Source organism: Arvicanthis niloticus, chromosome 22 (assembly GCF_011762505.2).
Source record: "Arvicanthis niloticus isolate mArvNil1 chromosome 22, mArvNil1.pat.X, whole genome shotgun sequence".
Classification (NCBI taxonomy): domain Eukaryota; kingdom Metazoa; phylum Chordata; class Mammalia; order Rodentia; family Muridae; genus Arvicanthis; species Arvicanthis niloticus.
In genome coordinates, this window is record NC_133429.1 from 39,157,488 (window position 1) to 39,172,199 (window position 14,712).

The 14,712-nt window shown below is 38.9% G+C and overlaps 1 protein-coding gene across 7 annotated transcripts in view; it reads right to left on the bottom strand.

Annotated features, from left to right (window-relative positions):
- Cpsf6 (cleavage and polyadenylation specific factor 6) overlaps window positions 1-13,892 on the bottom strand; it is a 58,767-nt gene extending 44,875 nt beyond the window's left edge. For 5 of the 7 annotated variants that reach the window (XR_013106376.1, XR_013106375.1, XM_076920301.1 and 2 more), the window contains exons 1-6: window positions 13,732-13,892; window positions 5,996-6,205; window positions 4,378-4,481; window positions 1,371-1,516; window positions 418-591; window positions 182-292 (exon numbers count right to left, since the gene is read on the bottom strand). Coding sequence is in view for 5 of the 7 variants with exons in the window: in XM_076920301.1 (XP_076776416.1) it covers window positions 182-292; window positions 418-591; window positions 1,371-1,516; window positions 4,378-4,481; window positions 5,996-6,205; window positions 13,732-13,791 (805 nt within the window). In the remaining 2 variants the exon portion in view is untranslated. The remainder of the gene's footprint in view (window positions 1-181; window positions 293-417; window positions 592-1,370; window positions 1,517-4,377; window positions 4,482-5,995; window positions 6,206-13,731) is intronic. The other 2 variants (XM_076920304.1, XM_076920303.1) reach the window with 1 other exon arrangement.
- Between the last annotated feature and the right edge of the window lie 820 nt (window positions 13,893-14,712).

The following is a 14,712-nucleotide window of genomic DNA, read 5'->3' on the forward strand; positions in this document are numbered from 1 at the left end:
CCATCTTTCAGCATACACACTTCTCACAGTGAAATCACCCACCTTATATTCTACTCTGATGCCAAGCTAGAAAGTGAAACAGGGAAAATGGTCTTGAAAGGACTTTTTAAGAGGTAAGAAATTAAGACGGATGTAAATATTCTATATATAAAGTCAAGCAAGTTTGGAGAAAAATAAAGACCTTTTAGGCCAAAAATGGGTATTTCCTCTATGCTGTGCCCCATATGCCATGGAATCCTAGTTTCCAGGAACAAAGGCCGAGTTCCTTTAACAAGATGCTTGATCAAATTTCCTGGGTTCCAAAAATAGCATAACAAGGAGAGTAAGTCACATTAATAATGCATTACTTGAAAGAGAGAAAGGAAAAGAGGTATTAGGCAGACATGTTTTCTCCATAATAAACTTTAAAAGTTTTACCTGGGAAAGGTGGAGGTGGCCCTCCTGGTCCTGCTGGCCCAGGAAATCTGTCCCCACCAGGAACAGCCCCTGGAAAGCGGCCCCGTCCTCTAGCACCTTGTGGAAATGCTGCCCGTGAACTGCCTCCTGGAGGACCAGCTTTACCTTCCCCAGACATCTGTCCTGATTGTGTAGCTGCAAACATCCAAATACTCATAAATAGCACTTATTAAAAGTTTTCTCAATTGTTACCACTGTTGTTAGAAACTATTTCAAAGTTCATTTATACTATTCATCAATTTATAGATGCCTTGGACCTATATAAAAGTACTTGGCAAGAAAAACATTCACATTTAAATACACTTAGTCTTAAAATAGTCAAGTTTAAATGTATTTCCACTGAGAGATAAACAAGTCACTTTTAAAATACCAGTACTCTATCTACAATAGCCAAAACAGAAAATCTTCAACAGAAATCTTAATTTCAATAAGAGATTATTTTATGCTGTGTAATATATTCTTCAGTTAAGTCTTAATTGCAAAAAAATTAAAACAAAACCACTTGAATTTCTAATAACAAGTCTCTTCTACATTTATTTTACCAAGCAGTAAAGGCCTTGGTAGCAAGTAGAAACCCAGTAACTACTTCACTAGCCGCTCTCCTGTCAGAACACATATACACAGAGAGGCTCCTCCTCTAAGGGCTAGAATGTAGCTCCAGTCATTCTCCGTGATGAGTAGCAGGACAAGAATGCCAGCACCAGAGAGCGGTCAAACTGCCGCATACTGATTGGTCTATCTAGAAAAAGCTGGAATGGAAGTGCGTGTCCAGTGTAGTCATAAGAATGATCAAATCAAGTTCATGAAAAATTAAATAGCAACATGACTTCCTAAGTATAATATTTAACAAATACCAGCAACACTGCTTAAATACATTTTTTTTAAAAAGGCTGCTGAGAGATTTATTTGCTTACTTTTCCTGGATTGCATTTCAAACTGACTCAGGAACTGTTTATTGCATGGAGTTACAACAGGATTCTGACCATGAAGTTCTCTTTTAGGCAAAAGATCCATTAACTTTTTGGAAGATGCTTCAGATCCAACACCAACAAGGGCAAATCTAAAAGATGTTAGAGGGTAAGAATAAAAAGCAAGGAGGAACTGAGACCGTTGCTGTTGATTAAAAAAAGAAATGGTCCTAGTCTTTTTTAGAAAGATTTATTTATTATGTACAGTGTTCAGCCTGCATCCATGCCTGCACACCAGAAGAGGGTGCCAGATCCCATACAGATGGTTGTGATACAACATGTGGTTGCAGGGATTGAACTCAGGACCTCTGGAAGAATAATCAGTGTTCTCAACCTCTGAGCCATTAGCCCTTTAATTTACTCTTATCAGAAGAAAAAGTAAACTGTTTAAGGCTACACAGACTTACACTATCTTTTATAATGCACTACAGAATTCACTCTTAATGTACAATCTAGTAACTTTTTAAAGTATATTCATGTGTTTTACAAACATCATGATGGTTCATGTTATAACATTCATCATTACCAAAAGAAAATCCGTAGCCTCTACCACTATTCCTATTTACTCTTGTCCCTTAATCACAGGGAATGATAAATCTATTTTGTCTCTATGGATATGCCTCATTTGGAATTTCAAATAAATGGAGTATGAAACTCTTTACAACCAGCTTTTCTGAGCATTAAAGGTCTAGTCATGTTATAGCATGCATCACTAATTCATTCCCTTTAATAGCTGAGTAACGTTCCATTATAGACATTACTTTTGTTTTGCTTTAAGTTCATCCATCAGGTAGCAGACACTTGGGTTGTTGTCACTTTTTATTGCCACAAAAAGATATTGAGGGGCTGGAGAGATTGTTCAGTGGTTAACAGCACTACTGTTCTTCCAGAACTTAAGTTCAATTCCCACTACCTGGCTCACACCCATTCATAACTCCAATTACAAGAGTTTCAAGGGATCTAATTCCCTCCTCTTCTGGTCTGCATGGTTATTAGGGATATGCAGAATGCATACGCACGCACGCAGCCAAACACCCATACACATAAAACAATGAACTACTGCTCAGTGTCATTACCCCATTACCCACCAAGGTGCAAATCAAAACCATAGAGATCCAATTCTCCACTATAATCAAAATGACAGCTACTCAGTGCTGGTAAAGATAATGAGATACAACCCTCCTGCACGGTTGAATGTACAAACAATCTGGCAGCTTCTCCAAAGTTAAACAGACTTACCATATAACTTACTAACTCCACTTCTAGGTATATGCCCAAAACAAGCAAAACTTTATGTTCACACAAAACAGTACACTATATTTTTAAGGATGACCACCTTAATAGCTAAAAGTAGAAACCACCCAAACATTCACCAGTGGATGAATCCTGGGTTCCTCTTTAAGTGCTACCCCATTATATGGGCTTCTCACTCAGGTGCAAAAGGGAATGCTGACACTGTCACATGAGGAACCTTGAAAACATTACACTAGGCAAAAGAAGTCAGACATACAGGACATTAATATTATTGGATTTATAAAACACCCAGTATATTTTACTTATAAATATCCAGAAAATCTGAAGTAGACAGTACATGAATGCTTGTCAACAAAGGGTACAAGGAAAACCAGAGATGAATGCTAACAGATACAGGGTTTCTATGGTGGTGGTGGTGTTAGTGTGATGAAATGTTCTGAAATTAGAGTTACAATGGTTGCTTAACTTTGTAAATATGTATTTTTAAGTACTGTATTGTACTCATATACATGCAAAATAAATTAATGTAAATAGATCCAATTATGTGTTTACCATATTATTTATAAGAGGCAAGAGAGAAAACAACCATAATATACAAAAATAAGAAAAGATGTATGTATCACTAAGCATTTCTTCTGCTCTTTCCAATCAAACATGACAAAGTGAATTATAATACTATCTTTTAGGCAAAAACATAAAGCACACTCACTAAAGTGATTATCTGTAAATGGTAAAAGTGTAGCAATTCTTTTTTTTTTACATTTAGATACTTGCATTATATAATGCTCATATAATAATCTTATCTCATGTGTGTGATTTCCTTATTGGGAAATGGAACAAGGCTACATTATTCTTATTGTGGTTTTTTTTGTTGTTGTTGTTGTTTTGGGTTTTTTTTTGGTTTGGTTTTTTGAGACAGGGTTTCTCTGTGTAGTCCTGGCTGTCCTGGAACTCACTCTGTAGACCAGGCTGGCCTCGAACTCAGAAATCCACCTGCCTCTGCCTCCCAAGTGCTGGGATTAAAGGCGTGCGACACCACATTATTCTTATTGTTATTCTCCATCATTTTTATTCTTATGGTACTGGGATCAAAGTGGTTCTAGCACCAAGCTACATGCCCAGACCTTCCCTATCTTTTTTTTTTTTTTTTTTTTTTTTGGGGGGGGGGGGGGGGGCGGGGGGGTATTGAGACAGGGTTTTTCTGTGTAGCCCGGGCTATCCTGGAACTTGCTCTTTAGACCAGGCTGGCCTCCTGCCTGCTTCTGTCTCCCAAGCGCTGGGATTAAAGGTATGTGCCACTACTACCTGGCTCTTCTCTATCTCTTAAATCACAACAAAAACAATGCTTCTTAGCACAGTTATTTTAATCTTAGGCGTGTACTCAGTAAAGTCAGGAAACAGGTCTAGTCTATCCACAGTCCCATTTCAAGCAGCTTCTGTGTTTTTAAAAAACAAGAAATACGAAATTCAAGTATGAACCTCTGCTAAGATCTTCCTTCTGCTGTGTTCATGTGGGTTCCTAGGAACTGAGTTGTCAGGTTTGTGCAGTAAGGATCTTTACAACCTAAGCCATCTTGTCAGTGCTAATGTGTTCATGTGTTCTACATGTGTGTTATCAGCATTAACTTAAGGAAAACTAATTTGTAAATTGTAATCACTATCAGATTACCTTAGGAAAAACATTAAACTCTTATCTTACCCCTTTGATTGTCCATTTGCCCGATTTTCAAAAAATTTTATCTCCAAAATATCATTTACTCCCAAAGAATGAACTGCCTCAGTCAGGTCCTCATCTGTTGTCCACTGCAAAACATTTCCCTTATTAGCCATTAAACATACTCAGGTTGTATTGTCTGAATTTAACGTTTAATGTTTAAAGGAAAACAAACAATGAGAAGATTATTTTTTATTTTTGCAAATCTAAGTATAGTTACTGTCCGTCAATCTACCATACTATAGTAGGTAACTAATACCAATATATAGGTTTTTATCACTCACTTAACTCTGACCTAAGTCATTGTTTTCATGAGATGCAACAGAGGATAAACAGCTTGTTCAAAGTCACGAAACATAAACACATGCTAATTCCTTTTTTTTTTTTCTCTCTCTTTCTTTTTCTTCTTTGACATAGGGTTTCTGTGTGGCCATGGCTATACTAGAACTCACTATGAGGACCAGGCTGTCCTTGAACTCAGAAGATCAGTCTCCCAAGGCATACACCACCAAATCCAGCAAGAGCACCATTTTTTGTTTTGTTTTTTGAGGCAGGATCTCACTATGTAATCTTGGACCTAACTGCGTAGACCAGGCTGGCCCTCAAACACCTGCCTTTGCCTCCCCAGTGCTGAGATTAAAGGTGTGCACCACCATACCAGACTGTCAATTCTTATTTAGCAACTAAAATCTCATGTTATACTGTCATTATTTCCAATTTTGTGAAGACTGTTCAGATTGGACGACAGGACACTTGGTCAATGTGAGGGCTGGAAGATGGCCCCATGGAGGACCCCAGATTCAATTCCCAACACCCACATGATGGCTCACAACCATATACCTCTAGTCTTCCTCTTCCAGACCCTGAGGGACCATATGCATGTGGTGCACAAACATGCATACACACAAATACCCGTATACATAAAACAATAAAGCAAAGTGAGGTTAAATATCTTTACATAAAATTCTATAAACAGGGTAGAAGGGTGTCGACATGTTGCTATAATGTTTAAATTTCCAATATACTAGCTGAGATAAAGACATTCTAGGCTGCTTTAGTGACTATGTCAGGCCTGAGCTAACAGACAAGTTGCATTTAACCAACAATCTCAGAATCTTAGGAACACAATTAAAATACAAAGTATACCAAGGCAACAAATATTACAAAGTATCTAACAACTTCTAACTAATTGCAAACTTAAGGTCAGAAATGAAACTTAAATCTGTAATATGAATTAGAAAATAAGAAATATCTAAAAACTGTAGTGGTATTTTCTTTCTTTCTCCCATAATCTTAAATTCTTAATTTGAGACCCTGTGTGAACATTTTTGTCAAACTGGTAGGAATGTAAAAAGGGCGAGTGAAGACAAATACTAACTCAAGTAGCATATCCATCCCCAAACCAAACGAAAAAATTCAAAATTATAGTAACTGTAATGTCTTTTTAAAAGAACTTGGTTTTGCCCTTCTCATCTCTTGGGTAAATATGAAAAAATACTTTATTTTTTATGTAGTAATGTCCATTTTTTTAAAAGCTGGGCAAAAATATGTACTACTAGAGCAGTTCAAAATGACTGCCAGAATCTGTGTTAACTGTCCTTACCCATGTTAGATTTCCAATATACAATGCAATTCTCTTTCCAGTGTAAGTGTAGACAACATTTGGTGCTGCTCCTTTACCCACGTCATCACCAACAGTTGGTGGAAGAGTATCCATGTAGTCCCGATCTTCTGGGGCATCGCCATTATTTGCAGATGGAGAGATGACATCATCATACAAATCTATCTGATCATGCCCACCATATTCCGCTTCCTAAGACAGAAATAATGTTCTAGATTATGTGACAGTCAGAATACTAAATAAATGTAAATACCAATTCATTCAATTTTAAAAATCTGATAAAGACAAGAAAAGGCCCAAAGATTTTAATACAAGTCTCTTCTTACTTTATATAACAAATGGGTTCTTGGTGACTTAACTAATACTAATACCTTCCTTGAAAGTAAAATATTCTTAAAAGTAACCGCACATAAATGCAAATAGGTAAAGTTCCAAAAGAATATTTGTCATAATACTGTCTCTCTCTCTCTCACACACACACACACACACACACAAAGGTATTATAACCCTTTAATATGTGACACTATAAAACACTAGTATTTTCTTTGGTATTCAGATCTTATTTACCTACTCTGATAAAGCTAATTTTTTATAAGCTAAGTCACAGGTAACAAAAATACACACACAAAGATAGATATATATATGTACGAATATATACGTTTCAAAGTCTTAATTATCTAGTAAAATAAAAAAATATGTAAAACTATTCAAATACAATCTTGCAATACTATCTTACAAGAGCTACTACTTACCTGACTTTTAAATTTAGCCAAGCACATTAGCAAGTGAAAAGTACACACATAGGAGTTAGTACAACTGTCACTGTCATCAGCAGAATCAAAGCAATGCTAGGATGTCACTCACATGCCTAACTGATGAACCAGGAAGAGGAAAACAACAAAGAAACTGATCTGAGGAGGAAAAAAGTAATTCAATTTGTCAACATCCCTTTCTATGACTAAGTAACTCTATCAATATCCATGTAAACTATTTACCCTTTTGAGGGAAATCTGAGAGAAAAAAAAATTAAGAGATATAGTTAGGCATAACAATCTCCCATGTATACAATTTACTAAGAACTGTCATATACATATGGCATTCAAGAGTTTTAGGGAATATAATATGATGATCAAGTAAAGATTTGTTATACGACCAAAAGATATTGTAGGTACTAAGAGAGCAGAGCTATTGTTCCATTTTCACCAAAATGCCAAAATAAGACATATTTTAAAGAAAAAGGGGGGAAAATCCTAAAAGGAAAATCATTATTCATAGACAAAGCCATAGAGACCTCAAATTTCCATTTTTTAGGTAATCTGCATTAATAATGAACTATGTAACTTTTTAAAAATTTAATATTACATATCAACTTATCACAAGGCAGGATGTCTGTAAGTCTAAATTAATAAGAAACTTAAGATATGAAAGTAAATCAAAGAAAAGCCACCTTCATCAAAAGGCAGAAATTAAGGTAAGTCACTGAACACTGCCATTGATTTTAATGTACAACGATGACAAAATAATGTCTATGTAATGAGTTTTTATCAAACAAAGAAGCTACTCAAACTGCACTGAAAGTAAAAATTAGAAAACAGGAGGTGAGCTTTGTGAGGCTAGCTGAGCCTTCTGGACATGTGGCTGCAACCATTGCCCCACAGTCTTCAAAAATATAAAAACAGTATAGTTGGGCACTTTTAGAAGCAGGTTCTGCACATCAAGTAAAATTCTTATAATTATTCAAAGGGAGTTGTGTTTCCATCCTCAACAGAGATTATGTTTTACAGTCTGAGGGAAGTAAAAAAGAATGCAAAGGTTATTGAATATAAGACGCAAAGTATTTAAATTTCTATTTTCACTTAACAGGAAAAGATTAAGATATAATTTTCATTAGTTGCACATGTATGAAAATGTTTATATAAGTAGACCATCATTTACAGGCAGTAACTGAAGCTACACTAACCTGGGCATTACAATCACTATTTTTGTATGGCCATGACTTCCTACAGTGAGACCAAGCATATTTTCTACGTTCACAAGGAAGACTATAATCAGCCATTTTGTCTGGTAGTTGGATTGCTTCCAAGTGGTTGATGTGATGCTAATTGAGACCATGGTCCTGGGGTTGGATCTCCATGTGGACTAGTTAGTAGCTGTGTTCCAAGACCTCAGACTGTATTCTTAACCTCAAGGGTATACATTGGACTTGGTGAAGAAACATTAATGAATCTGAATACATATACTGCCATTGCTAAGAAAGCAACTCAAAGAATAGTTAATAGTATCTATAGCCTTCCTTTTTTTAGATTCATTATTTAAAAAAAAAAATCCAGAACACATTCAAGTGCTTCTACTTCAAGTGGAAAATGTACATACTCTAAAATTAAGCAAAATGCCTACCATAGGTCAGATATAAAATTGAACTCTGAAGATATACTAAATAAACTAAAGCCTTTCTACTGTCAAGGAAAATCAATAGCATCAAGTTCTGCTATGTGAAGTCTTTTTCAAATACATTTCAATGGCATTCAAAAATGGAAAATTTCAAAATATCCTAATTATTTCAGATCCCGAAAGCCTTATTCATGTTTCTAGGATCTAATCATCAATAAAGGTGCATATCTACTACTGTCTAGCAACAACAGCTCTTTGGCAGTTCAGAATGGTGGCAATGCCTTTAATCTTAGCACTTGGAGGCAAAGCCAGGTAAATAATCTGTGAGTTTTCCAGGTCATAGTGTGACCTTGTCTCAAAAAAAAAAAAAAAAAAAGGAAAGGAAAAAAAAGGAAACAACAACAAACAAAAAAAACAGCTCTTAGGGTTTGTGAAAAGAGTAACAAGTAATTCTTCTCAACCCCTACTATTCTGAATCACTATAATCATTCTAACGGTAAGCAAGGCATCCAAATCCAGTAATGGTTGTATGACCAGCTTTGACAGTCCTAATAATCCTAGCAGTTAGGAGAAGGCTGGGGCAGAAGCAAGCCTGGGACACAGGCAAGCAAGCCTTTGTTGAGGGAAAAAAAAAAGGAGGGAGGCTCTCTCTCAAGATTTTGCATTACAGGGTGATTGTTTTCTTCCTACAAGATACACGAAACTGCTTCCCAAAGAACAAACTTAAAGGTATAGTGGATAGAAAAATGATCAACATCCCATTCATTTTCTTAAGGCAATGTTTTAATCTTTTTCATTAGCACTATTTACCTTCTTTCAAGATTTTTACACAATTTCCCCCTAATTATACCCTATAATTTTTCCTACTACAGATAAATGGTATATAGTATATACCACTTATTGGGGTTATCCTTTTCCCTGCTGGGCACAACATGGTTTTGGTATTCCTAGAATCACAGTTAATACCACTTGTACATGATTGGTACTACCAGTAAAGGCCAGCACCTATTTCAAAAAAACAAAAATAAAAACCCTATTTTTTAAAAAAAGCATTATCATTCCATTTAAAGAATAGTTATTTCATTGTAAGAAAAGGGGAGCTATACTCTGCATGACAAAATGTATTCAATGCTATCTATATAAGAGAAAAACCCAGTAGCAAAATCTACTCAGAATATTTAACCCTCTTATATAAAATGATGCAGTATTTACATATAAACTATATATCTTTTCACATATTTTAAATTATCAAGATTTCTTTAAACTAACACTGTAAATATTTATATTAAAAAAGTGATTATACTGTATCAGTTTAGGGAATAATGGCAAGAAGTCTGTAGCTATGCAGTACAAGTGCAATCTCACCCAGCCAGGATTTCTGATTCCAGGTGAATTTTAGAATACAGACAATATGAATTCTTTTTTCCACAGAAAATATCACATTATGGATATGCTAAGTATATTAATTTTGTAATTCCTGTAAAATATTAAATTAGATCTTAACTACTATTCCATCTCTCCAGCCCCTATAGATTTATCTTTAAGATATTTTCATTAAGCATATCATAAAGTTTTGCAGAATAATAGTTGTTTTACAGTGAACATAAAATGACTAAGTATAAAGTAAAATGATTCATTCAATAAAATTAGACTTTTGGGGACATCTAAATCCTTACTTACAAACTGACACCCCAAACCCAGCCATTCCTCCATTTGCTTTTAAAGTTAGGTGATCAGGTAACTAAATTAGTACTTGTTGTTATCAAAGATCCACAATCTGATAGAGTAGACACTAAACTACATAAACTGTTTCGACTGACCCCCAGATAAACAAAATATGTATTATTTGATTGTACAGAATATAAACTGAGCATGCCTAATTAAAGAACCCAGTTTAGTTCCTAGCACCCTCGTGGTAGCTCACAACCATCTGTAATCACTTCCAGAGGATCTGATGGCCTCTTCTGATGTCCATGAGTGAGCACTGGAAATGCACAAGGTACACACACATGCACATATGCATACATGCAAACAATCCATAAACATAAAAGAATAAGTACATCTTGGGGTGGGACAAACTGCTTTCTGTGTAACTCCAAAGTCAGTACAGGCAATGTAGATTCATTCAGAAGTAGCTAATATTCTCCTTCCAATGAGCAACTCTTCTCAATTTGTCCACATCTAAAAGCTTTTAGACAAGCAGATGATGTGTTTCGGTCCCTTCTTATCTTTATTCTCCATTCTTAAAATTATCTAGAAAAAGGGCTGGAGAGATGGCTCATCCGTTAAGAGCACTGGCTGCTCTTCCAGAGGTCCTGAGTTCGATTCCCAGCAACCACATGGTGACTCACAACCATCTGTAATGGGGTCTGATGCCCTTTTCTGGTGTATCTGAAGACAGTGTATTCACATACATAAATAATTTTTTTTTAAATTACCTAGTAAAGAAAGTAAATACATTAACCTAAGTCTCATCCTAACCCCAATAAAGATTAATGCTCAGTCTCATACTTTTCTGCAATGTATTGTGCTTTGCCAAAAATGCAAAAGCTTTATAAAAGTATAGCATTTTAAATAGTCAAAAGAGACTAATGACTAGACAGAATTTCAAAGTACAATTAAAACTGCAGCTCACACTAGACAACAAAAGATGTGTTTAAGGGCTAGAGAGATGGCTAACTGGTTAGAACACAGGCTGCTCTTCAGAGCACACACATTTAATTCCCAGCACCGACATGGTTGCTCACAACCCTCTGTAACTCTAGTTCCAGGAAATCTGACTCCCTCTTCTGGACTCCTCAGGCACCAGGCACCCACATAGTGCAGACATTCATGCAAGTAAAAGACTCATACACGTTTTAAAAAAAGAAGAGTAAGAAAAAGTTTAAAAAAAAAAATACAAAACTAACGTTTATAGAAGTTTAGAACCCAAAATAATTTAAAAAGTCTAATGATCAATTCTGAAAAATATTTTGCTCAACTACAATCAAATAATCACACTGGTTACTTACTATAGTAGCTAGTAGAAATAAGGTTACCATCTATTAAGAGAGATCGGATTACTAGGGACGTTACACAGGAATAAAAAGTGCCTAGCATGTGCAAGAGCCTGAGTGCAAACTCCCAACAGTAAAGGGGAAAACAGGAGCAAGTGAGCCAGACACAGGCTGTAATCCCAGCACTGGGGGGGTGGGGGGGGGGCGGGGGGAGGGGTTGGCAGGTGCAATCAATCATTAATTTAAAAGAAAATAAAAGAAAAAATGACATCTGGAATACACAGTAGGTTCTAGGTCAACCAGAGCTACAAGACAGGGGGAAAAAAACTAACAAAGAGGAGGGAGAGAGAAGAGGAGGGAGGGGGAGAGAGATCAGAAGATTGAATCAATAAATAATTTTGTTGTTGCTTTTAACAATTCTGGTAGGGTCTCAGAAAAATAGTGCAATGATAGTAACACTTACAGAAAACAACAAATCTTAAAATAGCCCGCAATCTTTTTGTGGCTACTTTTTTTGTTTGGGAATTCGGAGCAAGCAAATCATAGAAGTCAATTATACACAAACAGTAACAAGTAACGCCTCTGGAGCTAGACTATAGCTCAGGGGTAAAATTACCCCAGATGTGCAAAGTCCTGGGTTCAGTACCCAGAGCTGCAAACAAGAGGTTTTGGGGAAAGTTACTTAAATCTCACAATTAATCTACTTAAACCTACAAAGATTTTACTTGTAAAAGTACACAACCACGTATCAGATACAATGCTAAAAGTACAAGTCATTGAAAAGCTACATTTATAAAAGAGGCATACAAAGTAGTTCCTCGTTGGGGTCAAAAAAGTTTAATCTCGCCAGGCATTCGGGAGGCTGAGGCAGGCGGATCTCTCTAGTTCCAGGCCAGCCTGATCTACAGAATGAGTTCCAGAACAGCTAGGGCTTTACAGAGAAACTGTGTTTGTCAACAGTAACTAAAACCCTACCAAAATTTGCTTTTCTTTTCTAATATTTAAGCCAAAGGCACAGTCATTCTTGGAAAAAAAAAAAAAAACAGTAAGGTTTTAAGAGTTTCCACTGTTTTGTTTAAATCTTACATCCCTAGTCATAAATAATGGAAGGGAAAACCCCATACAAACCAATGGCATTTTACTAAGGTTCTCATCCGAACCTTGGAGTTTTTAATGTGGTTGGGTGTAATTTGAAAACCGTGGATATATGAAATGCAATTTTAAAAAAATACAAAGGAGAGTAAGAGGCTAAACGTTACAAACTCTGGCAACCAGACCCTTTCAAAGATATTCATCATGAGACACAACAGCTAGGCATCCGAGGCCGATGAGACCGGAACCTTACACGTCTCACATTCTCCAGCCTTTCAAATGTGAAGTGGAGCCCACAGGGCAAAAGCTTTCAAACTACAAGTCACGTCCACAACGACTTGTCAGCTACACTACCAAGGGTTCCGAGTGGCCGGTCTTCGTTTCAATCTCTCTGACCGGTTAAGCTAGGTACCACCATCTTTTTGTTCTGTCCACCCACCGCGCTTCCTTCCAAGTCTTTGGCGCAAGCCATTTATCTTCACCGATATTTTTCTTCACAAAGGCCAAGGACTGGGCCTCGGAGGCACTGCGAGCCCTCGATGATCAAGGCGGGCCGACGCACCGACTTTTAAATGCGATCGGTGGGTCCAAAAGTCAGATGACTTGTTGCAGACCTAACCAAACCTAAGCAGCCTTTCCCCTAGGGGACCGACGAGCCACGACCCGGGCGCCACGCCGAAACCTGTCGCGAAGGCGAGCAGGAGCCCAGGGAGAGCGGGCGCGCGGGATACAAAGGGCTATGAACGCGGCCTTCCATGAGGCGACCGTGCGCGGACAGAGACACAAAATGGAGCGGCGGGAGGAATCGGAACCCGAAGCGGCAGGGCCGGGATGGAGGCGGCGAGCGCGCGCCGGACTAGGGCTTCCCCCTCAGGCCGGCCGCGGGGGAGGGGGCGCGGCGGCCCGTTCTCCCCGCCCCGCACACGCGGCCTAGCTCGGCGGGAAGCGCCCGCCACCGAGCCAACAATGGGGTGTGAGGCCGTCCTGAGGAAGGGGCGGGCGGGCGGCGGCGGCGGCTGCACGGCGACCGGGCCCCGCGCTCCAGAGCTCCGCGACCCGCAAAACGACGCGCGAGAACAAGGGGTGAGGGGACGTCGCGCACGGCGGCGCGGCCCGGAGGCGCCAAGGGCGCACGGTCTGCAGCGAAGCCGGCTCGCGGCCCGCGGCGGCCCTGGTCAGCCAAGCGTCCAGGCCGCGGCACCGTCCGCGTCGGCGGCGGAGCCCCGGACCCTCACGTACCTGGTTGAACTCTTCGCCCACATCCGCGTAAATGTCTATGTGGTCCACACCGTCCGCCATCTTCCCTCGGCCTCGGCCGCCGCCGCCGCCGCCGCCTCCTGCAGGTCGGCCCGCCGAGGCAGCAGCAGCGGATCTAGCGGTGGGGGCGGGGCGCTCTACGTCACTTCCGAGGGGCGGAGACGAGGGCGCAGCGGCTGGCTGGTGCTGACGGGGGACCCTGCTGAGGGTCCGCGGCGGTTCCGAGGCGCTAACTAGTTCCTTTGTGTGCAGGATTGAGCCGCTGCTGGGGCAGGGGCGTGATTTCCTGTGCTACCCCGCCATGTGCATGCCATGGAACCCGCTTGTTTCCAGAGACTGTCTTTTCAAACGGCTTCTGGCAATATACATAAATATAAACATATATTTATATATATTTACGCTTTCATTTTTTCCTACTTTTTTTTTTTTTTTTTTTTCTTCTAAGGCTTTGAGAGATGGGCGCTATATGTACGCAATTAAAAAACAAAATATGATGCCCTGGCCAATGTCTTATTTTTGCTTCCTCAGACAACTGAATTTTCTGGGTTTTTTTTTTTGCTATTTGCATATTGCATATTTGCATCTCTTATCTTTATGCAGTTGAAAGCGTCCTTTTGCTTCTTCCCTCCTCCTCCTCCTTCCTTCCCCATTGCCCTTACTTTTACCTTTTTATGTCTGTGGTAGATTTTCTCCAGCCATCGTTCAGAGACTTCTACCCTCATTTTAGAGCACACACAACGGAGTGGATGTATCCTGTCAACGAGCTCCTGGATTCAGAATGCTGAGCTAGAAGGAAAATTAAAAAGGTAGCTTGAGGTCCAAACATCCCGTTTTACAGATGAGAGAACTAAGGCCTCATAGAACATAAGTTATTTAACTGGGGTCACATGGCTTGTAAAGGTACACGCCCTTTGACACCGATTTATGATTCAGAGATCTCTCTCCTTTTCCAACGGCTCCACC